This window comes from Martes martes, assembly GCF_963455335.1.
Source record: "Martes martes genome assembly, chromosome: 9".
Lineage (NCBI taxonomy): Eukaryota > Metazoa > Chordata > Mammalia > Carnivora > Mustelidae > Martes > Martes martes.
In genome coordinates, this window is record NC_137896.1 from 72,470,597 (window position 1) to 72,495,814 (window position 25,218).

At 37.4% G+C, this 25,218-nt stretch overlaps 1 protein-coding gene across 4 annotated transcripts in view; it reads right to left on the reverse strand.

Annotated features, from left to right (window-relative positions):
* Positions 1 to 6,637: 6,637 nt before the first annotated feature.
* Positions 6,638 to 25,218, reverse strand: part of ASB3 (ankyrin repeat and SOCS box containing 3) — a 108,824-nt gene continuing 90,243 nt past the window's right edge. For all 4 annotated transcript variants that reach the window (XM_080813002.1, XM_080813005.1, XM_080813004.1 and 1 more), the window contains 2 exons: positions 22,771 to 22,901; positions 6,638 to 8,317 (listed from right to left, as the gene is read on the reverse strand). In XM_080813002.1, coding sequence (XP_080669128.1) covers positions 8,112 to 8,317; positions 22,771 to 22,901 — 337 coding nt within the window. In that variant the 3' untranslated portion in view covers positions 6,638 to 8,111. The remainder of the gene's footprint in view (positions 8,318 to 22,770; positions 22,902 to 25,218) is intronic.

The window sequence follows — 25,218 nt, forward strand, 5'->3', positions numbered from 1 at the left end:
TTTTGGAAGTATTACAGCCAATAATGAAATAAAACTATAATGAATAGATCTAGCTATCACTGGTATCTACTAACATCACTAGGAATGAAATATCCAACACCTTGAAGTGGTACTTCAAGAAAAAAAAGTGTATGGGTGTGGAATCTGAATCACACCAAGCTTCTATATCTAGGGCTGGTTTCCTGGTATCATCTGTGCATTCACACTGGGCTCTGTGCTCAGAAGTGCCCCAAGTTTGATTTAATGCTCTGCTGTCTCTGTCTTGAAATGGGAACAAGAGGTTCCACATTTTCATTTTGCACTGGACCCTGCAAACTGTTTAGCCAGTCTCTGTCTACATCTGCTCACCGACTTTACAGGAAATAAAGCGTGGTGGTTTAAAAAGATGCTACAAATTCTCTGATACTCTTCCCTTCAAAAGGTAGAGCCTAAGCCCTCCCTCCTTGATTCACTTTTAATAGAATGTACTGGATATGATGATGTGTGACTTGCAAGAATAATATCACAAAAGGCATTGTGGCATCCACCTTGCTGCACCTCTAAGATCACTTGCTCAGGGGAAGCCCGCTGAAATGAGAAGAGACTCAAACAGAGCAGCCAGAGAGATCCATGTGACGAGGCCAGCAGCCTCCGACCAGCAGCCTCCAGCCAGCAGCCATGTGAATGAGCCTCCCTGGAATAGAGGACCCGGCCTCAATCAAGCCTTTAAGTCACTGCAGCCTCTGCTTACACTTTAAGGCAACCTCCTGACAGACCCTTAGCCATAATCACTCAGCTAAGCCACTCATGAATTCCTGACCCACAGAAACTGTGTCAGGCAGTTTTAAGTTTTGAGGCAATGTATTACACAGGAATATATAACTAATACAAGGGGGGAAAACAGCATGGGGTTAAATGACAGCATGGGGTTATAATCAGCAAAATCCAAACTGTGGAAAACTCTACAGGAAAATAACCGGTCTTCAACCAAAACATATCAAATAAAAGAATCACATCACAGTGATACTTTAGGATGTGTACTGAAGCAAACCATTTAAAAAGCTATACATAGGACAATGAAAAACATGTAAATACTGACAGGATATTTGATATTAAGAAATTACATTTTTTTAAGATTTTATTTATTTATTTGGAAGAGAGAGAGATCACAAGCAGGCAGAGAGGCAGGCAGAGAGAGGGGGGGAAGCAGGCTCCCTGCTGAGCAGAGAGCTCCTTGCGGGGCCTGATCCCAGGACCCTGAGACCATGACCTGAGCCGAAGGCAGAGACCCAACCCACTGAACCACCCAGGCACCCCAAGAAATTATTTTTTTAAGGGAGGTGTAATGATAATTATTTTTTTATGGTTTTATTTATTTATTTAACAGATAGAGACACAACGAGAGAGGGAACACAAGCAGGGGGAGTGGGAGAGGGAAAAGCAGGCCCCTTGTCTGGCAGGGAGCCCAATACAGGGCTCGATCCCGGGACCCAGGGGCATGACCCGAACTGAAGGCAGATGCTTAAATGACTGACTCACCGACTCACCCAGGCACCCTGACAGTTATGTTTTTAAAGGGGAGTCCTTGACTTCTAGAGATACATACTAAAATATTTATAGATGATTTATCTGGAATTTGCTTCAAAATGGCTATGGGAGAGAGGGAATTGGTGGGGAAAAGGAATCAAGACCGGCCATGAGTTGGTCATTATTGAAGCTGAGTGATGGGAACATGTAAGTTCTTTATACAACTCTCTATTTTTCTGTACACATGAAATTTTCCATAATAAAAGGATAAAAAAGAATAAGTACTCACTTACATCAACACGCACAGATACCACACCATGACATTTAAAAGTGGGCTTAATAAAACCAAATAATTACAAGCAAGATGAAGACTGAAAAAATTCAAATGTTTTATCTAAAACAAAGCAAATTTTTAAGTGTCAAACTGAAATCTAGAGTACACATTGCTAATTAACGCATCTATTTATGGAACTACTCAGCTTAGAATTGATATCTTTGGCACATACCATTTGATCCAATATTCTGTAATAAACTCAGAAGGATTATGCCTTCTTTTTAATTGTTTGATTCATATCATAGTCATATTTAGTCACCAGATGGACTTTCTTCTTCACCTATTCCATCATGTTAGAAAAAGAGTGTAAATTAGTACCTTATAATGACTCATGATAGACTTTTATCATCCACATAGGAAAGCAGTGAAGAGAAGGTTATGCTAACCATTTGATGGTAAAAGAGACATAAACAGATGCTACTCACAACTCTCAGCGCGCCAATGGCAATTACCACCTGTTCTGCTTCACCTATTAGTGCTACGCATGAGAAAGAAGCCAAGAGACAGGAAAACCATGCAGACAATAATCTGTACTGCAACAATAGTATTTAAATTTCTTCATTAAAAATACATAGCATACACAGTTATAATAGAGTCTTGCAAAGGATAAGCAACTGCTGGACCAGCCCATGCTGAAACCGGATGACTAGCTCAGGTTCACAATGCTCTCTCCTCCACTCTCCTCTCTCCTCTCCAAGTAGGTGAGAGGGGTTTGTTTGCCTTATGCAGATGTCTTAGGAAAAGAATCAACCCAGAAATGTGTCATTTCTCACTCTTACCTATTCATAATTTGTGGTAACTACAGCTTGAGCTCGGCTGGCTACAGGTATCATTAATGTGATAAACAAAAGGCTTGATCAGGTACAAAACCGTAACAGTGGCTTGATTCTAACTTTGGGGAAAAAACACTCATTAAACTTGTGTACAGATTTTTAAAAAGCCCGAGAGAAGGAAAATATTCCAATATATAAGTTAACATTAATATTGGGTCCAGATAATAAGACTATGGCTCTATCTGCCTTCCCCTACCTCTTCCTAGTTTTAAAATATTTTTTTCTTTAAAGTAAAACAAAGTGTGCTACTATTTTATTACTATATGAGAATCTAAGATTTTTATTAGCACAGGGAGAGGTTAATAAGTGTTCTTTTATTTAAAATTTAAATGTCTTATCACTAAAGTAACTACAGAAGATAGAGACTTAAAATTTGCACCCAAAGTTTGTTTCAAAGTATATGTTTACATAAAAAATGTAATTCAGACTGGCGCTCTCTCAGTATACATTATTGACATTAGCTGCAAATAAAACTATATTTTTGGGGACACCTGGCTGGCTCAGTTGGGTAAGCAGGTAAGCACCTAACTCTTGGTTTCAGCTCAGGCCATGATCTCAAGATTGTGAAATCAAGCCCTACATCAGGCTCCATGCTCAGTGGGGAGTCTGCTTGAGATTCGCTCTCTCTCTCCCTCTTCCTTTGCCCCTCCCCAAGCTCATGCTTTCTTCCTCTTTCTCAAATAAGTAAATCTTTAACATAAACTGTATTTTTCTACCAAGTAATTAAAGGTTACTTACTGCAAAGTACTGTTTTTCAATGGCTGCCTGTCATTTAACAATAGTAATAATAATAAATACAGATGAGGATAGATTAATTTAGCCTCAAACAGAAAAACAATGCAAGAGAAAGCAAAGCAGGAAATCACAACAGTCACACACAGGAATATTAAATTTTCCATAAATGTTTTGTTAAAAAAGGGAAAAGGATAAAGGGGGAAAAAAACCAAAACATGTTTTTAAAACTATCATGATAGTCTCTACACCCTCAAACATGGACCAGATTTATTCTTTCCTAGGGAGAACATGTAGGTAGACTCAGAGATCCAACACGAGCTCTAAATAAAATATAGTACTTCTTTTCTCAAATTATCTTTCAGCTAACTACCCCAGGTCATACAGAACCATAAGTGATGGAGTCACTTGCTATGGGCTCTCTTCTATACGTTAGTCTTGATACTCAGTTATATGTGACTGGCTGCTTGGGATACGAGAGAAGGGAGGAGGGAAGTGCTCTAATACAAGAAATTCAGGGGAAATAACAGTACCCATGGTACTATTATCATGTTCCCAGCTCACAGGAAAAGCTCTAGAGATCCCTCTAGCTTCGAGATCCTCTTTAAATTGAATATTTGTATGAAGCCAGCGTCGAGCCTCCATTTGCTTTTACAAAGGATGAACTCATGAAACGGGAAGAAGGCAGTGTACAGTTTTACTGGCTATTCTTTTAAATTGTTAGATCTAAAATACTTGATCATAGGGGCAGCTGGGTGGCTCAGTACTTTAAGCATCTGCCTTGGTCTCAGATCATGGTCCCAGGGTCCTGGGACTGAGCGCCACATCAGGCTCCCTGCTCAGTGGGGAGCCTGCCTTTTCCCTCTCCCCTTGCCCTTCCCCTCCACTCGTGCTCTCTCTCTCTCTCAAATAAATAAAATCTTTTAAAATAGTAATTATAAACAAAACACTTGATCATAAAACTGAAAATGGTCACATTACTAGCAACCTCACTGGCAACTTAAAATCTTTCCACAATAGCACTAGGTACCTGCTGGTAAAAAAAAAAAAAAAAAAAAAAAAACTGTACAGGAAGTTCCATTTCAAATATTTCTATGACTAATGAAGAAATGTAATTAGGGGAATATATCTCTGAGAATACAAAGGTGTATAGAAGAGAAAGGCAAACTTTTAGGTGGATTTTCTCAACTTCTTTCTATATCCCATGCTCATGGAACTACCAAGTCTACTTTTCAGAGAAGACGTGGTTATTTACATTTGTACTAGTTATTATTCATGATACATTTTTGAGGACCAACAAAATTATACTAGAATTTTAGCAGTAATCAGTGAAAAATACTCATGTTTTCAAGCTATACCTGATATAATACTTGAAAATCTATAAAACATCACAATTTTCATGCAGATTTACGGATGGACTTAGGTTGAAAGAACAGATCTGAAGTTAGAGATATCAACAGGTGATGTGACATAAATATGCCACTTAGGCTGCCTACAAGGTTTATCACTGACATGGGTGGTGACGGAACACAAGAGGAGTGTAACTCATCTCTGGGAACCAGAGCCACCAGCAAGGAGCACATCAAGACACTCGCTACTTGGCAAAAAGGAGATAGAAATATAAAGAAACAATGTTCAGGTTACCACTGTGCCATCAAATGATCATGGAAAAATATCCTATGACAGGAAGCAGCAACAGGATATAAACTTAAAGGATAACAAAGGAGTGTGTGTGTGTGTGTGTGTGTGTGCGTGTGCGTGTGTGAAATCTTGACAACTGTTATTAAAACTGCATCCAGTTCTAGTAATAAGCACCACCATTAAAGAACTATGGTACTATAAGGTTTTTCCTGAGACTCACTGTGACTTTAAAAGCAGAGTATTAAGGGCACCCGGGTGGCTCAGTCTGTTACTCATCTACCTTCAGCTCAGGTCATAATCCTGTCCTGGGATGGAATCCCACATCAGCCTCCCTGATCATCAGGGAGCCTGTTTCTCCCACTGCCTGATGCTCCCCCTGTTGTACTCGCTCTCTCTCCCTTTCTCTCTCTGTCAAATAAATAAAATCTTAAAAAAAAAATAAATGAGAGTATTAAAAAAACAAAACCACGAATATTTTAAAAATAATAAAAAATAAAAATGGAGAGTATTATAGCATCACTGTGCATATAGGGCAGGACTTACGGTTCTCATTAACCAGAGGTATCATTTTGATAACTATAGGGGTGGCTGGGTGGCTCAGTTAATTAGGTGTCGGCCTTCGGCTCAGGTTGTGGTCCCAGGGTCCTGGGATGGAGCCCCACGTTGGGCTCTCCGCTCAGCAGGAATTCTGCTTCTTCCTCTCCCACTGCCCCTCCCCCATTTGTGCTTTCTCCTGTACTCACTCTCTTAAATAGATAAAATCTTTTTCTAAAATTTAATTTTATTTATTTGTTTGACAGGGAGAGACAGAGACAGCAAAAGAGGGAACACAAGCAGGGGGAGTGGGAGAGGGAGAAGCAGGCCCCTTGCAGAGCAGGGAGCCTGATGCAGAGCTCTATTCTAGGACCCTGGGATCATGACCTGAGCCGAAGGCAGACGCTCAACAACTGAGCCACCCAGGTGCCCATAATAAATAAAATCTTAATAAAAAATATCTGGTAACTATAAGTCACTACCTGTTAATACCTTCAGATTTCTCACTGAATCTTTGTTGTAAGTCATAGAAATCATAAATACTTTATTATAAAGTAATCTAAAAGAAAGACATATTTTATACAGTAAGTAAAATTATTTATGTTTTAAATAGCAGGGTCTTTTATTATTTTTTTAAAGATTTTATTCATTTATTTGACAGAGAGAGAGAGATCACAAGTAAGCAGGGAGCCAGGCAGAGAGAGAGCGGGAAGCAGGCTCCCCACTGAGCAGAGAGCCCAATGCAGGGCTCGATCCCAGGACCCTGATAACATGACCTGAGCAGAAGACAGAGGTTTAACCCACTGAGCTACCCAGGCGCCCCTAGCAGGGTCTTTTAAATGTCTCTGAAATATCCATTTTCAGATTTTTAAGAACAAGATCTAAATGATGTTATGGATAGTTTAATTTTTACTACACATTTGAACATGAACAAAAACACATGAGAAGACTCACCCTCAAATGAAACATTCTATGTGCATTTGGCCCTAATAATAAACCAGTTATGTTCAAAATCGCAGACCTAGGGTTTGGAAAAATAAAGATTAGAACAACATTTAAAAATTACTACACAGTACATACATTCTTGAAATTTCTTTATTAAGTATCAGAATTTCCACCTGGTTTTCCACATCTACATTTATTTCTGCTGTATACCCACATTCAAACACCATCTCCACCCACAGGCAGCAACTATAGCTCTAATCTGCACCAAGTTCAGTTGTCCCTCTGGACCTTAACAATGCTCCATTATTTGGTCTTCATCACTGCTTTTATCAAATAGCAAAGGCCTATCAGGGATGGCCTGGCTGACACACTCCCATCTATTTCAAGCCACAGGATCCCATTAGGACAGAAGACCTGCCCTCCTGTGGACCCACTTTCTAGCTGTCTATCATGACAGTAATGCTTTCATAAACTTTAAGGTTGGCCCCAACAGCATATTACCACAGCTCACCTGATCCAATGATTAGTTCTCTCTGACCATAGATTTATATTGAGCATCTGTAAAACCAATGAGGTGGTGTCTCATTAACCTAGAATTCTGAGGTCCAAATTTCATACGATCAAGGACCATGTGATAACCTATCTAGATAATAAAAAGGAAGAACGTTGTAATATTAATATAACTGGCAATCACTGCATCATAGGATCAAAGCTGCCCTTAGATTTGGAGGCTGAATGGAACTCGAATGTTTTGTTTGATACTAAGTGACTCAGAAATACATAGGTTTCTTTTTTTAAAGATGGTGCCACAGAAATGCTCCTCTCAGTCTCCTGATTTGTATTCTAAATGTGGTAAAATGCTTCTTTATTTCAGTACTGACCTAATTTTTTCCAACTGAGCCTATTTCAGAGTTTAGTCTGGTCTTGCTTTTGCAGAAATGGGAGTTTCTTTCAGTCAAAGAGAGTATCAAGGAACTGGGGGGGGGAACCAACAATAACAGCAAAATTATTCATTTTCTATATTCTTTAAAGAAAAAAAAGTTCTCCCCTGAGTTTATCTGTGAAAAGCCAATGAGAAGAAATTCTTCATAAAACTGACTGAATTAAGAGATGAGAATGGAATATAAAAGTTTTTTATAAACATAAAAGATAGTCAACCTCAAATAAAATAATAATAATAATAATAGATTCAACCCCATTGTGTGTACACTTCCAGGACAGTTTTATGTATTTCTTTCTAAGCTCCTAGCCCTAGGCAAACACAGAATCATAAGCGGAAATATGCCATGGTTAACACTAGAAGCAGCATCACAGTTCATTAACAGAATAAAGCAAAAAATGTTAGGTAAATGAATCTACAACATGAAAATGTGCTGGTGATGAATCTGTGATAAAGTAACATAAGTGAGGTTAACGGTATTTTTTTTTTAACCAGGAAGCCCAATTGTAAACATTTGCATGTAACTATTGCCCCCCACAAACCTAACCAACCACACAAACAAAAATTTTATGACTATAAAATCATGAAGAATTTGTACTGCATGGCTCTTTGTTTTGGTGGTTTTCAGAGTAAGACATGAGCTGCATTAAGTAGCACTGCTGACTTCTCCATCTTGAGTAACTGCCAATTCTGGAATTTCATTCATCCTTAGAACTTCTGCATAGAGCAAATAATTATGTAGGCTTCTGGGAAGTGGCAACTGACAGATAAAACCGTCAGATCGTAGGTGTTCTGGTTTTACACTGGACCGAATTTCCAAACGGCAAAGGTGGGTGAGGGGTGGAACAGAGGCTGGAGAAACAAAAAAAGGAAAGATGAAATTTTTTTAAATTTTCTTTTTAAAATCTTTCCAATTCTTTGTAGCAAAAGAGAAAGCATATGTTACTTAGCTTACTTTTGAAAGATTTGTTGGGTGGGGATGACCACAACAAACTTTATTTATTCCTTTTATTCTTTTTACACCCTTACAGTTCCTCTCTTTCCAGTTGCTGGCCACACATTGAAAAGTCAGTTTCAGGGTCATATAAAACTAAACGTTCACATTCTAAATATGTGGCAAGGGGCTCCTGGGTGGCTCAGTGGGTTAAAGCCTCTACCTTCAGCTCACGTCATGATAGCAGGGTCCTGGGATTGAGCCCCGCATCAGGCTCTCTGCTCAGCGGGGAGCCTGCTTCCCCCCTTCTCTCTACCTGCCTCTCTGCCTACTTGTGATCTCTGTCAAATAAATAAATAAAATCTTTAAAAAAAAATGGATGAACTAATTTTAGAAATGATAGAAACTTACAGCAGCAACTACCATATCCCTCTGACTCTGTTTTATTGCAAATGGTCTCTAGACTGATCACATCAAGTGAATAAATAAGTAATTTGCAGTTTTCCTCTTTTTATCCATGACACAGAATGCAAATTTACAACTGACATAGAGAGGAAAGGAGCACTTACTGAGTACCTGCTATGTCACATGCCCATACACTTCACAAACATTATCTATCTTCATTAACCCTATGAGGTATATACTATCACACACCTATAGAGGTAAGAAAACAGGTTTAAGAGGATTAGATAACTTTCCAAAGGTTATACATCTTGTACATGGTAGAACCAGGATTCAAACTCAAGTGCCTATGACCCCAAAGCATGCACGCACACTTAAAACTACTGCTGCCAAAAGCTAATTGCCAACTAAGGGACAATACAGAGGTACTTACTTAAGAATTGTTAAGATAGCATCTCATTTTCTAAGATGAGAAGTGTTAACTAAAGAAACTAATGTCAGGGTTCATGGGTGGTTCAGTCATTTAAGTGTCTGCCCTTGGCTTGGGTCGTGATCTCAGGGGCCTGGGATGGAGCCCCACATCGGCCTCCCGGCTCAGCAGACAGTCTGCTTCTCCCTCTCTCTCTATTGCTACCCCTGCTTGTGCTTGCATGCTTTTTCTCTTACAAATAAATAAAATTTAAAAAAAAAAAAAGAAGCTAATGTCCATAGAAACTGAGAGTATTAAAAACAACTATAGGTTTTATGTGTGAATCAAATCTAAAGTCTTTTTTTTTTTTTAAGATTTTATTTATTTACTTGACAGAGAGAGATCACAAGTAGGCAGAGGCAGGCAGAGAGAGAAAGGGAAGCAGGCTTCCCGCCGAGCAGAGAGCCTGACTTGGGGCTCGATCCCAGGACCCTGGGATCATGACCCGAGCCGAAGGCAAAGGCTTAACCCACTGAACCACCCAGGCGCCCCATCAAATCTAAAGTCTTTTATTAGTCTAAGAAATTCTCAATAAACCCTCATGAAATGTAATAATGATTAACAGACCAGGATCAGAACAGCAGAGGCAAGTACTATCAGGAACCCAGCTGATATCAGACCAGCTGGTCTGACTCCAAGTCAAGTGTTCTGTAAACTAATACCCTTTAGGACCTGCCATTATGATTTTCTAGTATCTTCAACACCTTCCAAACCACTGAAGTTAATCCATCATCTAACATTTTACTTTAAGCTTACTGGCTTAAATGTAGTCTATTAAGAGTGTGGGAAACTCCTCAAACCATGGTTTTTCAAAATGCCAAATAAGAAGAGCTAAGGAGTTACCTGATTTGGTACATAATCCTGAATCTAAGAAAATCTAAGGAAAGATGAGAATTTTCTTAAACCATAACTCATAGACTCCCCATTACAGACAGCAGGACTACAGCATCTACAATACATAGCACATTTATTTCTAGTGTTTCTATATCTATATCTTGTTTAAATTTTACCCTATTCTGCAAACTTAAAGGAAGAATCCTTTTCTCACTTCTAAGATGGGAAAACACAGGTGAGGAGAGCAACACAGAGATAAGCAGGAATACATACAAAAAGCATGCCCAAACTGCAAAGCCCACAGTTTTCCAAGTGAGTAAGTGGGTTCAACTTCAATGCGTAGGTTAACCATGTTGAACTATTACATAATAAAGAAGCCCTCTCACGCAGTGAGATAGGAACAATAATTGGGCCTAAGGCCAACGGGTATGTACAAATGTCATAAAAGCTTTGGAAACAAGCATAATTGATTCTTGAGAAGCACACAACTCAGCCTGTATGAACACCAGCACACAGGCATACTAGAAAGTAGGCTGTCTGCTGCAAACACTAAGCAAACCATGGGTATGGTCGGGTGGGACTGACAGACGAAGTGACAAGATCGGAATATGTGAGTTACAGTGAGGTTGGTTAGGAGAATTTTTACTTATATTCAGTAGGGGTTTAATATGCATCTTATTCAATTGAAATCTCTTCTTTCTGCAAATCCTTTGACACAGAGCCTTATTACACACCCAAAAGGAAAGTGAAGGATGGCTGTAGAACCTGGGAGAGTGGCCCGCCTGCGGCTAAAGGATTCTCAATGCCTCGCCAGCTTCTCTGACTTGACAAATCACCAACTTACAAACTCTTCAGGCTGAGGAGATCTCCTCTGGCTGCCCCACAGCCTCCTGCCAATAAGCCTTTCCAGGCCATCTGACTACCCCACCCCACTATCTTCAAAGCTAAAGAAACCATTTATTTGTTTGTTTGTGTGTATATGTATGTGTATGTAATATGTATGTGGAAACTTAATCATTTGTGATCAAGCCCCCCGGGACCAGCACACATCTACTATGAGAAGTTTAAGTAACTTGCCCATGTTGACAGTGTATACATCAACAGAAGAGCAGATATTAGATCCAAGTGATTTGACTCCAAGTCTAGGGTTCCTTGAAGTTTGAAAAACCCAAAATAGTTCTCTAACATCTTCTAAGCCACTGAAACTATCCTAGGTTTCTGAAGATCTTTCCATTTCATTTTTTTTTTTTTAAGGCATATAGTTACTTGAGATTGGTTACAATTCTAATTGTACCATTTTGGTTTTTCTCCTATTGTGAGCACAATAGATCAATGGCACCATGAACACTGAGAGGGAAGAACTATATTCACTTGAACTGAAGGGAATCTTTCATCTGCAGATTATTAACACAGACAATAATATACACCTCAGTAACATCTTAGTTTAATATGCCAGTGAATACTAAGGGAACTTTATAGTCATATATGCAATATATGCATATATCAAAGCTCTTAAAATTCCTATGGAAGTTTTAGTGATGCGTGGTATTTCCAGATGTGTTACCACTAGGCTGATAGAAGATCAAGCTATGTCTTGAATTTATAATAGGGAAATAGCCCAGAAGCTCTACATATGTAAAAACATACTTTCATGAAAATCTGTTAAAACCAGATTTTAATTTGTTAAATACATGTGGGTCTTCTTGGATTATGGCACTGATCGTAGCCTAGAAAATGATGTTTGAAACCATACTATAATTTTAAGTCACTTTTCTGACCCAATCACTCTAGTATATTAAACCTAGTTTATCTATACATCCAGTAGCAAACAACATTTAACCTTTCATTCCTATACAGAATTATTCAATTTTGTTCTTTTTGTTATATGTACTAACAGAACATTGAAAATAGAAGGCTACATGTTCTATGAAGTTTTACTAAGACAAAACATGGTAAAACTAAACTCCACAATTCTTAATTCATTATGCTTATTAATGCCAACCTTATTATAGCACAGAACTACATGTACATCATACATACCCACTATCTATATTTTCCACAACCAATCACCTCCAGCCTGCCCTCATGCCAATATTTAAATGATCTATCTGCCTGGACTATATTTCTATGGTTCCTCTACATGGTTTTCCACATTAGATGCATTCATTTGATTTCTGGGCCATCTAGTACAATTTATATTTCCATCATGAATATACTGTCTTTCTGGTTGGCTTCCATTCTTTGTTTCCAGACTTTCTTAATTTACTAGTATAGTCTCTCTCCCTTTCACTGATTACAACCAAAAACTCTGGACAACATACAAAAAGCAATTACCTGAGGGTTCTGAAAAAAAATAAATAAATAACAGAAAGATTAGGGCAGGAAATCAAAACATGGGGAATGACCAATAGAAGAGCAATAAACAAAATGAATGGAAATAGTACCATATAGTAAAAAGACCTGTCTGGAATTGAGAAGCCATTATTAACAAGTTGTATAACCTTGGACAAGTCATTTAAATACTTTGACCTTGAGTTCTTCCTCTGGGCATAATGGGCATGGGCATAATGCCTCATCTATAAAATGGACATGATAACACCTCTCTGCATTGAAAGGCTGTTGATGAGGTTCAGGTTAGAACACATTTGCAAAAGCATTTTATAAACTATACAATAACATACAAATCCTAGACACCATCTAATCTAGTGATTCCCCAAATGTTTTGACTGCACACTCAATGAGGGAAAAGTCTTTGAGTACATAACCCCAATGTGTAAATACTTAATTACATATGCATATGTATATACTATTAGGTTAACAATATCTGTATCATAAAACACATAAAATTTTAAAAATAAGCTAAAATAAGAAATACTTTTTAAAAATGTTTATTAGAGGTATAAAACCTTTTTTTACTTTTACAAAAATATTAATATGAATAATATTTTAACAAGAGTGAGGTGATTGACTAAGCTTTACAAATTTAATTCTTAGTAACTTGGCAATTCCAAGATTTGGCTCTAGGTCCAGTTTATTTCAATATTTGGATATAAGGGCTGATGTAGCTATTAGATATTAGATATTAGATATGTAGATATTAGATAAAAAAATCTTATAAAATTATGAGGTCCAAATGGGAGGAATACATTGTAGCTTAGTTGAACTAATCAGGATACTATCTGATCCCACCTACTAATTATGCAAAAGTTCTTATCAAAATTTATCCAATAAATTCCTATTTTTTCTGTTACCAGTTTATAAGCTAATTAGAAGGTTTTGCTTCTCTACAAAGTTTTGCTAATTAGAAAGTTTTGCTTCTCTACATTCAAAACCCAAGAAAACGGTTTCTAAGTATTTTAAATGCATCAATATGAGAGTTTTTCTAGGTGACACACATTGTTTTTGGCAAGAAAATCACTTAACAATAGAAGTACTTTCTAGTATCTGTTTTCAGAATTATCTTCCCAAGCAAAGCTTTCTTTCAGAAAGTGGTTTCTTTTTCACTCAGTTAAAATATCACCTTTACCTTAAATCAAGAGAATTTTTAGAAAATATGCACTAGGATTCATACTACTGATACCTATTTATCACCAAGAAAAAGAAGATTAAGAAAAATCAGAACAGTGGTATTTTAGAGGAAAAAAAGTATATAATCCATCTTCAAGTTCAAGGACTCTTAAATACTGCATCATAGGAGAATGAGCAAACCTCTATTTGTATAAACAATTACTGTGGTCACTCCCATCACACTATAAAGTACTACACAAAGACTCTAATATATTTCAAAAGTCATATTTTTAGGAAGTTAACCACCACAGTACTACTTTGTTCTATTCGCATTTCAACTCCTTTCCTGTATTAGTCTATTAATGATGTAATAAATTCATTTCATGTTATCTCCATTTCCTAACATCTGCAGAAAAGTAAGCTGCCCCATCAGTAGTCATTCTTTTTTTTTTTTCTTTTAAAGATTTTACTTATTTATTAGAGAGATAGAGAGCACAGGTAAGCAGAGCAGCAGGCAGAGGGAGAGGGAGAAGCAGGCTCTCTGCTGAGCAGGGAGCCTGATGTGGGGCTTGATCCCAGGACCCCGAGATCATGACCTTGGCCAAAGGCAGCTGCTTAACCAACTGAGCCACCCAGATGCCCCAACCATCAGTAGTCATTCTTACACAGATTTTCCAAAAAACATTTTTCTAACCCATGTGGAAACATAAGTACAAAGCATTGGGCCATGTGTGTTCAGTTGGGGTAGGGGAGAGATAAAAATTCAATTCTTACAACTACATCACTAGTAGAGAAAAGACAAATTGATAAGCAATTTCATCTTCCTCTTTTACACCTTTAGAATGCCTCTCTGGAGCCTAGAATATTTGCAAGTTACTAAAATCATCTAGCCTAAGCAATTTCCGGTGGTTATCAAAATAAAAAATGAATCATGGTCTTAGAATCTCCTAGAAAAATACATTCTTCATTACCCTACCCTGTTTAGGGTATTATAACACAGTAATCTGAGACAAGAGGAAAAAATGAGACTCAATATTATAAAGCAAATTTTAACTGCCTCTAAACTATTCCATAAAGTTTTCGGGATACCCCATTCTACCATAAACAAACTCACCTACATCTAGAACTCTGTAGAGAAAACTCTCTCCACCTCTGTCCTCACAGAAGCCTGATCTTCGCTGGGAAATTACTTCCTTGACCAATTTCTCACACAGAATTTTCTCATTCTTCCACCCCTGTCACACCTACCACAAAGTCTAGGAGGCAAATGGAGCATTCTCATGGTTCTGCACCAATTCCAGACCTATGGTTTTCTGTCTTTAAATTCCAGCATATACTATCGCCTGTCCTTCCAGACTCTGTGCTCCCTTACTGCCAGTACACTCAATCTTTAGTATCATGGAGACCTCAGGTCCCCAGACTCTTCCTACCACTGGTCTATCAGATCCCTTCCTTTTTCATGTCCTTTCCTATTCAGACTGGATTCCAGGAGGCCCATCACTTATATTATTTTATCATCCTCAGTTCTTCTCTAAAGGCTCTGACAATCCCCAGGACCAATCTAACCACTCTCTTTCTGCACTTCAACACGGAGAAAGAGAATCGATGCTGGGAAAAAATGATCCCATAATCATACGAGCTAGTACCATTTGCAACCTCTACCAGGTCTGTAAGTTTGCATGGGACCTCCTTTCCTAGTCCCTCATTCATTTCCCACAACCACCATTCTCAAACATCTGGTTCCCACCCCACTGTCACTTAAGTCTTCTCAGCGCCATTTCCTTCCTACTTCAAAGTGAAACAGGAGGCCTTCAGGGCCCATTCTCTCTGACGCCTAGTTCTCCAACTATAAACTTATCTCCAACCACACCAGCTTCATTGCTCTTCTTCTCTCTAAGAGATCGGCCTTTTTAAGGCTAATTCCATCTCCCTCTGGCTTATCTGAAATCTTATTACATAAATAATCACTTTTATCTAATCAAATCTTTAATGCTATTGTTTTTACAAACTGAGACCCTTTAATCTATAAAACAAGTTAAGCCTCTGCCATGACCTGGCATCATCATTCCCTTAGTCACTGCACTAAAGAACTATGCTCACTTTATTTCTTCATTCATAAATTCTGTCAGTGTCTAACACAGAGCCAACATGTAATTGAAGAATCCACTCACTAAGGAATTAATGGATATAAACAGCAAGATTTGTAAATGTCCACCTACAGAAATACTTACATGATAGCTTCTCTTCACTGAAGACTTCTGCCTGTGGTCCGTATTTGTAACTAACTAAAATTACAGATTGAATGATTTAAAAATTCTCAAATGAACAAGCTATCAGGAGCTAAAGCTTCTATTCTAATTGGCTTTCCACCCTAACATAGATATTTTGGGTCTAGAAAATAACTTTTTTTTTTTTTTAATTGGGATACAGCTGTCCCCGGAATCTGCCTGTGCACATATCCAACACAGTACATAAGCAGGAGGAGTAAGATGGTCTTTCAAATAATACTGATGATGTAATACCTGGAATACTTTTTAAAAATTCTGTTTTAGGGGCGCCTGGGTGGCTCAGTTGGTTAAGTGTCTGACTTCGACTCCCAGCGTCCTGGGATCCAGCCTCGCCTAGGGCTCCCTGCTCAGCAGGGAGCTTTCTTCTCTCTCCCCCTCTGCCTGCTGCTCTGCCTACTTGTGCTCTCACTCTATCACTCTGTCAAATGAATAAATAAAATTTTTTTTTAAATCATTAAAAATTCTGTTGTAATTGCTCTAGGGCAACATTTTCTCCTCTCTTAGCTTACCAACAGACTATTGACAACATCAGAACAGTTTTAATGGCAAAATACCCCAGCAACTATAGCTACAACCCATTAGTACCTAGTTTAGCAAGAATTTCCCCACCACACACATACACACACACACACACACACACACACACACACACACAGAGAGCCATGTGGATTAGTAAGAAATGCTATGCAATGCTGTACTTGGATTAGTAAGAGACTGTGTGAAGCTAAAATTATAAATGGGCAGATGGAATCTTGTTAAAATTTTAAGTTAAATATAAATTCCTCATTAAAAAAAAAACAGAACTAAGTCTGGCTCTTAAATCTAACAATAAGGGCAGTCTTTAGGACATTGTTAATCAAGGCATGATTCTGCTAGAGTTATAAAGGCCAACAATATGGCTGGAATCTTGGAGGTCAAGTTTCCTACTCTATAAATAGAAGATCACACGTTTAATTTTTCAAGATGAGAGGCAATTACTGTTGGGGTTCTTAGTGATAATGCCTCAAACCAGAGGAAATGCCTCTAGAGTTGAAAACCACCGTGAATAGTGGCTTCTGAGTCTCACCAAATATGGAGCTTTATTAATTCTATGGGCATGGTCCTATATAATACACCATTTTTCCTGTCGTTTTAAAAGAACAACTCTACTCCAAATATTTTCCTGATCCCTACCAAATTTAGACCTTTCAATTTACTGAACGTAATTATCTGAAAACTGCAAGTTGGACTTTTGCTCATTAGTATTTAAAATAAGAAGCAGGTAGGTTTTAGTTGAGCAATTCCACCACACAGCATTTGTATAAATACTCATTACCAAATACACCACTATACTATTTGTAGCTTTTATTGACCTTTCCTTGGATATGGACATGTCACTACCATGAGAGACAAAGTAGCACAAGAGTTAAAACTCTCCATTAGCCTGAAACAAGGCTGTGCCACACCTCCCATCTTTTTAACAAGTAACTTAATGCTACAAAAGATACATCTTAAGGGGCACATGGCCGGCTCAGTAAAGCATGGATGGTATTCTTGATCTCAGGGTCAGGAGTTTGAGCCCCACGTTAGTGTAGAGATTAGTCAAAGTAAATAAATCAATAACTTTTAAAAATATATATATCTTGACGGCTGCCTTCGGCTCAGGTCATGATCCCAGCGTCCTGGGATCGAGTCCCACATCGGGCTCCTTGCCCCGCAGGGAGCCTGCTTCTCCCTCTGCCACTCTGTCTGCCTATTCTCGCTCGCGCGCTCTCTCTCTCTCTCTGACAAATAAATAAATAAAATCTTTAAAAAAAAAAAAAATAAATAAAAATATATATATCTTGAAAGATGTACCTTCAAGAAATGAGATTCACCTTTTGCATAAAATATATGCTGTTGCTATAGATAACAGAAAAATGTTCTTTTAAAACTGAATACATTTTGGGACGCCTGGGTGGCTCAGTTGGTTAAGCGGCTGCCTTCGGCTCAGGTCATGATCCCAGCGTCCTGGGATCGAGTCCCACATCGGGCTCCTTGCTCCGCAGGGAGCCTGCTTCTCACTCTGCCACTCTGTCTGCCTGTGCTCGCTCTCTCTCTCTCTCTCTGACAAATAAATAAATAAAATCTTTAAAAAAAAAAAAAAAAAAAAACTGAATACATTTTATTACCTTAAACTAGAAATGGCTTGAGTAGACAACTGGAATGCTAGTTAATTATTACCAAAAGGGTATACTTCAAACTTACACAATGTTATATACATCAACTATATTTCAATAAAGCTGGGGGGAAAAATAGTAGCAGAAAGGATTATAGATAAGCCATTGCTAAATTTAAATTGTTTCTGGTAGTTATTCCTCAATTTTTTAAAATGCAAATGTAACAATCTCTTAAAATAAGGTGCTACATGTTGTCAGTTTGGTGTACTTACTGCAGGCAGGGGTTTGTCATGAAGAGTACCTGAGGATTGCTCCGAAGATTGAAGTACTGCTCAAAGTTTCAGAGGAAACGCTGGTTGTGGATACTTGCTCAGCCCACCATATTTAGCAAGGAGTTCTCATAATGTTCTTTGGATTTCACAAACAGAACACTTAACCTATCACAAATCAACCTTTATGTTCCGTTTTTGTTTTGCTTCTGCTTTGGAGCTCAACTACCTCTTAAAAATATGTTCTTAACTCAACCTGCAACATAAAATAGCTGCACACAGATCCTTCTTAAGTAGCGTAATTTTAGATTCATTAACTACGACTATTATTACTACTACTGAGTTGAGGGGCGCCTGGCTGGTTCATTCAGAAGAGCCTGTGACTCTTGATCTTGGGGTCATGAGTTTGAGCCCCGTGTGGGGTGTAGATATTACTTAAATAAATAAAATTTTTTAAAGAAATGGAATTGAAAGATATATTTAGAAAGAACTGCTGAAGTACATATAGGTTATCCACTCCTCCAGATATTACAAATCCAGCCCTGGTCAAGTCAGAGCAACAGATACCTTAATATCTGGATGACACTGTACTAATGATCCCCGAAGATCTACTTTTATTGAATTATAGTTAGGTATGATAGCAAGAGCCCACATTGAAGACTGGTAAAATAAAGTCCTAAGAAACTATGGCTGCCAAGATATTGCCTAGAAAACTATCCATGAATACTACTTCTGAGCAACAAGTTTGTTTTACATAATGATCTCTGTAACCTAGTGTCAATGACTAGAGAGGCTAGTCAGCGCCAAACTTATAGCCTATCCACAGACAGGTTTCAGATCTATAAGCTCTCCCTGACTCCATTTTAGATCCATCCTCAATATTACTTTTCATTTTTCTTTTGCTTTCTCTTTTTACTTCTGCTTCACTGTTCTGTGATAATATACATGTATAAACTACTTTAAATCCTTTTTTGAACAAAGCAGAACACTGAAATGAATAGATCAACAAAGAGAGTTTCCTGGGGCCCTTTTAGATTCTTTGTAGAATTCAGATTCTTAGAATACTCTGGATAGAATTATACATATTTGATCATTAAAAGGGGGATGAACTAAGCCAAGTGCTTTTATCTCTAAGAATGTAATTACTTAGACTTTATCTTGGACAGCTGGTCAGGGATTGGCAAGTTTTTTTATTAAGAAGTCTACTACTGGGCGCCTGGGTGGCTCAGTGGGTTAAGCCTCTGCCTTTGGCACAGGTTATGATCTCAGAGTCCTGGGATCGAGCCCCACATCAAGCTCCCTGGTCAGCAGGGAGCCTGCTTCCCCCTCTCTCTCTGCCTGCTGCTTTGCCTACTTGTGATCTCTCTCTCTGTGTGTCAAATAAATAAATAAAATCTTAAAAAAAAAAAAAAAGTCTACTACTACATGGTTAAAATGATGTTTCTAAGATGTATACATAAAGTGTATATATAAGGCACATGATTTAAAAATTGTCATTAAAGCTGTGAACAGTCAGTAAATTTTACCTGGTATACATTTCCTTTCTCATGCAAAAACAAAAACAACTTTTTGAAGACAAATCTGACTTCATGATTAAAAGATGAGCAGCAAGGGACTAGCTGTCCCTTTTATTTATAAACTACCAGAGCAACTTGCTATTTTCTTATGGAGGAAAAAGGTAAGGAAAGGAGAATTTTGACCAAGTACATGGCATCTCCAAGACTTGAAAAGGGCCTTAAAAAAAATGGAGAAAATCCTTTCCTTGAGATAGACACTAATATACCTAACAAGCTATGGAGCTGAAATTATCTAGGAGCTCACTAATAGTTGTAGAGCTTCAAGAAGCATCTTTTCCAAAAAAATTTAAAGAAATATATTGACAATGTAGTTTCTACTACTATGGTAAGTTACTAGAGAAAGTGGGTAAAAACAAGACTGTCATATATTTGAGAGGTAGTCAAGAGTTGTTTTTCTGGGCTCATTCCCACTGGTGTTGTTTCTGGTCATGTTTCTGCTCACCAGAAATCCTACAACTAAAGATCCAAATAAAGATAACTTATATACAGAAATGGGAGTGTCAGGGTGCCTGGGTGGCTTGGTTGGTTAAGTGTCCAACTCTTGATCTCAGCTGAGGTCTTGATCTCAGAGTCATGAGTTCAACCCTCGAGTCAGGCTCCATTCTGGGCCTGGACCCTACCGAAAAAAGAAAAAGAAAAAAAAAAACGAAAGAAAGAAATGTGGTGTCCCGAAAACTGAAGGCAAAAAGGGAAGCTGGGTATACTGAGAGAGAGCCTTGAACTAAAGAAAGGAAGAAAAACATAATACTATTGGAAATTCAGACAACTGACTAGATGGACATGTCTTTTCCTCAGCCTTACTAAACTAAAATCTGACATTAAATAACTCCCATTATCTGCACAAGAAGAACCGTAAAGTATACCTTGAGAGACCAGTATAACTAACCGGAAGAATGCAAGCTTTTCCTAAGTAGTGTGCAATAAGAACAGGGTTGAAAAGGCTTCCCATGATAGGAATTGAAAGGCCTTCCTAAAACCGGACAATGTAGATCAGTCTCTCAAACTCAGCACTGTTGACATTTGAGTCCAGCTAATTCTTTGTCTGCCCTGCACATTGTAGGATGTTTAGCAGCATCCCTCACCGATACCCCCTAGATGACAAGAGCCCCCTTACCAGCTGTGACAACAAAAAAATGTTGGCAGACCTTGCCAAGTAGCAGGTGCAAAATCATCCCTATCGAACAAGACTGCTCATGATGAAACAAGTAACAAAGAGTTGCCAAGAATAACTCACAACTCTGGGTCAATTGCTCCAAACCATTCCACTTCTCAAACCAGGATACAGAGGGAACAGCAGAACTAGTTGGAAAAACGACCGACAAGTTCACATTTTGGATATGTCAAAACGTGGGAAATACAAAGGGCAGCTGTACAAAGGGCAGCTGTATACATGGGAATGGAACCAAGAAAAGAGGACTGGGCTAGAGAAGTTGGCCAGAAAAGCATCAGCTACATTAGTACTTCTGAGAAAGACTTCTGGAAATCTTCAGCCAAAATAAAATCCTCTTAGAGATAATGATTATTACCCTACACAAGCTCTACCTAGTGCCTAATTAAATAAAGAAGCCCTTGATGGATTTACTCCACTGCAGGGTAATGTACTCATGCACAAGTTTTACCTTCATCTGGACAAACCTGCCATATGTTAAAGTCTTCAGAGTAAACTCTCACATATCTTTACTAATTGATACACTGCAATAATTTTCCCATTTGGCATATGCTCCCTCATTTGACTTTTGTTCCCAAAATCCACTGTCTCATATTCTATCTCTTTTGAATAGGTATTTGTTCTCTGCTGCTTCAGATACATAATTAGTAAAAGAAGATGCAATTTTCAACATTAAGAATTAAATGCAAGTGAGTTTTCCAACATTATCATTAAAGAAATTCTGTATGAAAAGACTCAGACTCCAAACAGATTACTTTTTTCTTCAATAGAAACTCTCTAAGAGTTTGAATACACCTCAGTTCAAGAGCATATTTTTCTGAATGTCTGTTTTTGATTGCAAAAATTTACTTAAATGTAATTTTGCAAGAAATTACAAGACACATTTCTACATATGCATAAGTTCACTTGTTAAAAACCTATTCAACATGTTTTATGAAGAGCTACATTTCATGCAAAAATAGCAGTGAAGAAATAATTTTCCCAACTTAAGACATATAATCTGTTTAACAAAATATAGTTAAAGTAAAATAAATCTGAATAAGTAAATAGGAATACTTGGCAATATATTATATTCAGCTTAAACTGGTTTCTTTGTGTAAAATCTTCTGCTGTATGCTTTTTTATAACTAGCTTAAAAAAATTTAGTGAGAGGAAGTTGAGAATTTCTTTTGAAACAGTCATTTAAAGTATCAATCAATTCATAGAATTTTCACCAAGCTCACTTTGACAGTTTTATCATACCAACACACTGGCATGCATTCAGTAAGAACAGGTATAAATAAGGGATGGTAATATTTCCTTTTAGAGATGACAAATTATTAAAGAGAGAACACAAATCCACACACACTCCTAAGAGGAAAATTAGGTTCAGCATTTTTCTGAGCACAAACTAAATATACACTAACAACAATTTTAGGACTCACTTTTGTTTATATAATCCTTACTAGAAATAAAAGGATACCATTAAATAAAAATATCAATAAACACCCGTTCCTGAGGCTAAACTTACCAAATCAGATATGACTTTTGTTGAAGGAAATTACTACAACCCCCATCACTACCACCATAGCCCCATCCTTTCCCCACATAAAGAAAATGCAAATGATGCCCAATTTAATGTATGCTCTCCATTGACTCTGGTCGCTTAAAATTATAACATAGCTAGAGGAGGAAGAGAAGAAAAAGTAGTAAAACATGCTTAAAATTGTACTTTCTTACCAATATGTTGCTGCAGAGCCCAAGAGTTTGAGGCACGAGTGGAGAGCATCTTCTCAACAGTTGGAGGAAGCCTCTTCCAGTTGGTAAACTCCAAAGTGAAGATAAGGGTATCATCACTGACTGAGTCAATCCTATATTGGGAAGACGTTAACACACCATAAGACACAAAAGGGTTCATCCTGAAAACAAACACCACATAACTATTTTTACAACACTGCAGTATAGAAGGAAGAGCGAAAACTGAGGAACAGAAAATAATCGTGTAACTGAAGGAAGTTCAGTGGATACAAATAATCATCTACAGGTTCCTAGAAGAAAATGAATCAATTCTGTGTATAGTTGTCCAGTAGATGATCAGAGAATCTCCATTTCTCAGCATCAATGATAAGAAAAAGAGAAACAGTACCAGCACCATCTGTGGATTTGCCATTACCTCCTCCAAATCGGACCATCTTGCTGAACCTAGACTGGTCCCCTCACATACACACAATTTAACACTCCTGAAAGGATAATGCCCAAACACCCAAAGTTAACTCTAAACCGAATATATGGGAGAGACGAACTTTTTCTGTCCAACTCCCAGGGACATAAAATTGTACCCCTCTAGGAACTTTCCCCACTAGATTCAGTTCTAAAAGATGTACCAGAATAAGTTTTGTCTTTAAGGACTGAAAGGTGTTCAAGACAAACATTTTTCCCTCTATTTTTTCAAAATAATATCAAAATTTCCTACCAATCCAGCCAGAGGAGACCCCCCCCAATTTTATAAGCACTTGAATCCTACTGAACAGAGCATTAGTCTAAGAAAAGTTCTGGTTTCTAATACCACCTTCACTACTTATAAATATGTTGCCTAAATTCTCTTTCTTTTTCTTTCTCTCTCTTTTTTTTTTTTTTTTGGCCTAAGTTTTTTAAGCCCTAGATCTTGGGCTCTAAAATGAGAATAATACTTAACCTGCCTAGCTCAGTTCACTTTGGTGAAAATAATATGAAACAATATATAAACATACTTTTAAAACAAAAATGTTACATAAATCTTTGCTATTACTAGAAGTGGTCTGCAATTTTCAGTATTGCATTTTTGATAGGACTTAAAATATTATACACATGAAATTTAGTCACAGCTTTAGAGTAACTCCAAATTCTAACAGGATTACCTAAGTTGTACTCAACTAGATACTCCCCTACTCTATTACATTGTTCAAATAAAAATAAAATGATTAGGGCCTCTGGTAATTACTTCAGAAATTCCTTCCAAGGTTGCTTTTTTGGAAACATTACTGAGCAAGGACTAAAGAAGGGGGAAAAATAGAATGAAAGGAAAGAAATTGAGTAATACTCTCAACATATCATCTCAAAGATAATTCTTGTAACTCAGGGTCAAAGTGTCCTTGAAATGACTGATTAGAGAGTATGAAAATTATTTCCCAAATTCTTAATTCTCTAATATGCAAGCATAAATAAGAAAGAACTTAAAAAGTGTAGCACAAAAGCTTTAGGAAAATCTTCTACTTCTTGGGAAGCTCTCAGTGAAATCACAACTTATCAGGAAATATTGAGAATAAATAAAATGATAAAATATACTCAAAAGTAAACAATCCCCTTGACTTTCTAGTACCCTGCACCAAAGGTTACTTAATTCTAGCTCCTTATTTCTTTTTTAATGGCTTCATTTTTCTGCTAAAGTGTGCTTTAAGTCTCACTATGACCAAACACAAAGTCATTTTTATGCAGTTATCTAAACACACACGTAAAAAATAAATGTTTATACAGCTTTAGTTAATATAATGGTGAGTATATTCTACAAATGCTGATAATGCCACTAAAAATGTATTGTTACTGTACTACACTGACCATTACATTGTACAAAGCAGCTGTACAATCATAAACAAGGGACAGTTAATCAACTAAATGCAACAGATGACATTTACTTTCTATTATTCACCTATTACATTTGGGCAAGGGCTGGGGGGTGTACCTAGTCTTGCATTTAAAGTTGAAAAAATATTTCAACTCTGTAGATTATATTGTGACAGGCAATTATTCAGCCAGATACATTTTTTAAGACTGTTTAAGGCAAGCAATACTAGGAAAGACATTTATAATTTACATGACAAAGAGTAAGCAACAGACTTATGTGTGATATAAATAAGATACAACCAAAATCCACTTTAACAACATATTGGAATTTTTATGGGAGAATTTTTCTTGTAACAGCTCTTTGAATGTAAATTTGATCAAAGGAAGCAAAACATTTATCATATTCAGCAAAAACACTAGCTTTATACATTCAATAAAAGATCAGTGAACAAAAATTTGACCATGTTAAGCATTTTCATTGCTAAAGTGAAATTTTCCATTGTATTTTTCTAATGAATATAAAGTGACTAAAGTTACTCATTTGGAGTAAAATATATGTAAGCGGTATTCTCAGTCCAGATAGATGAA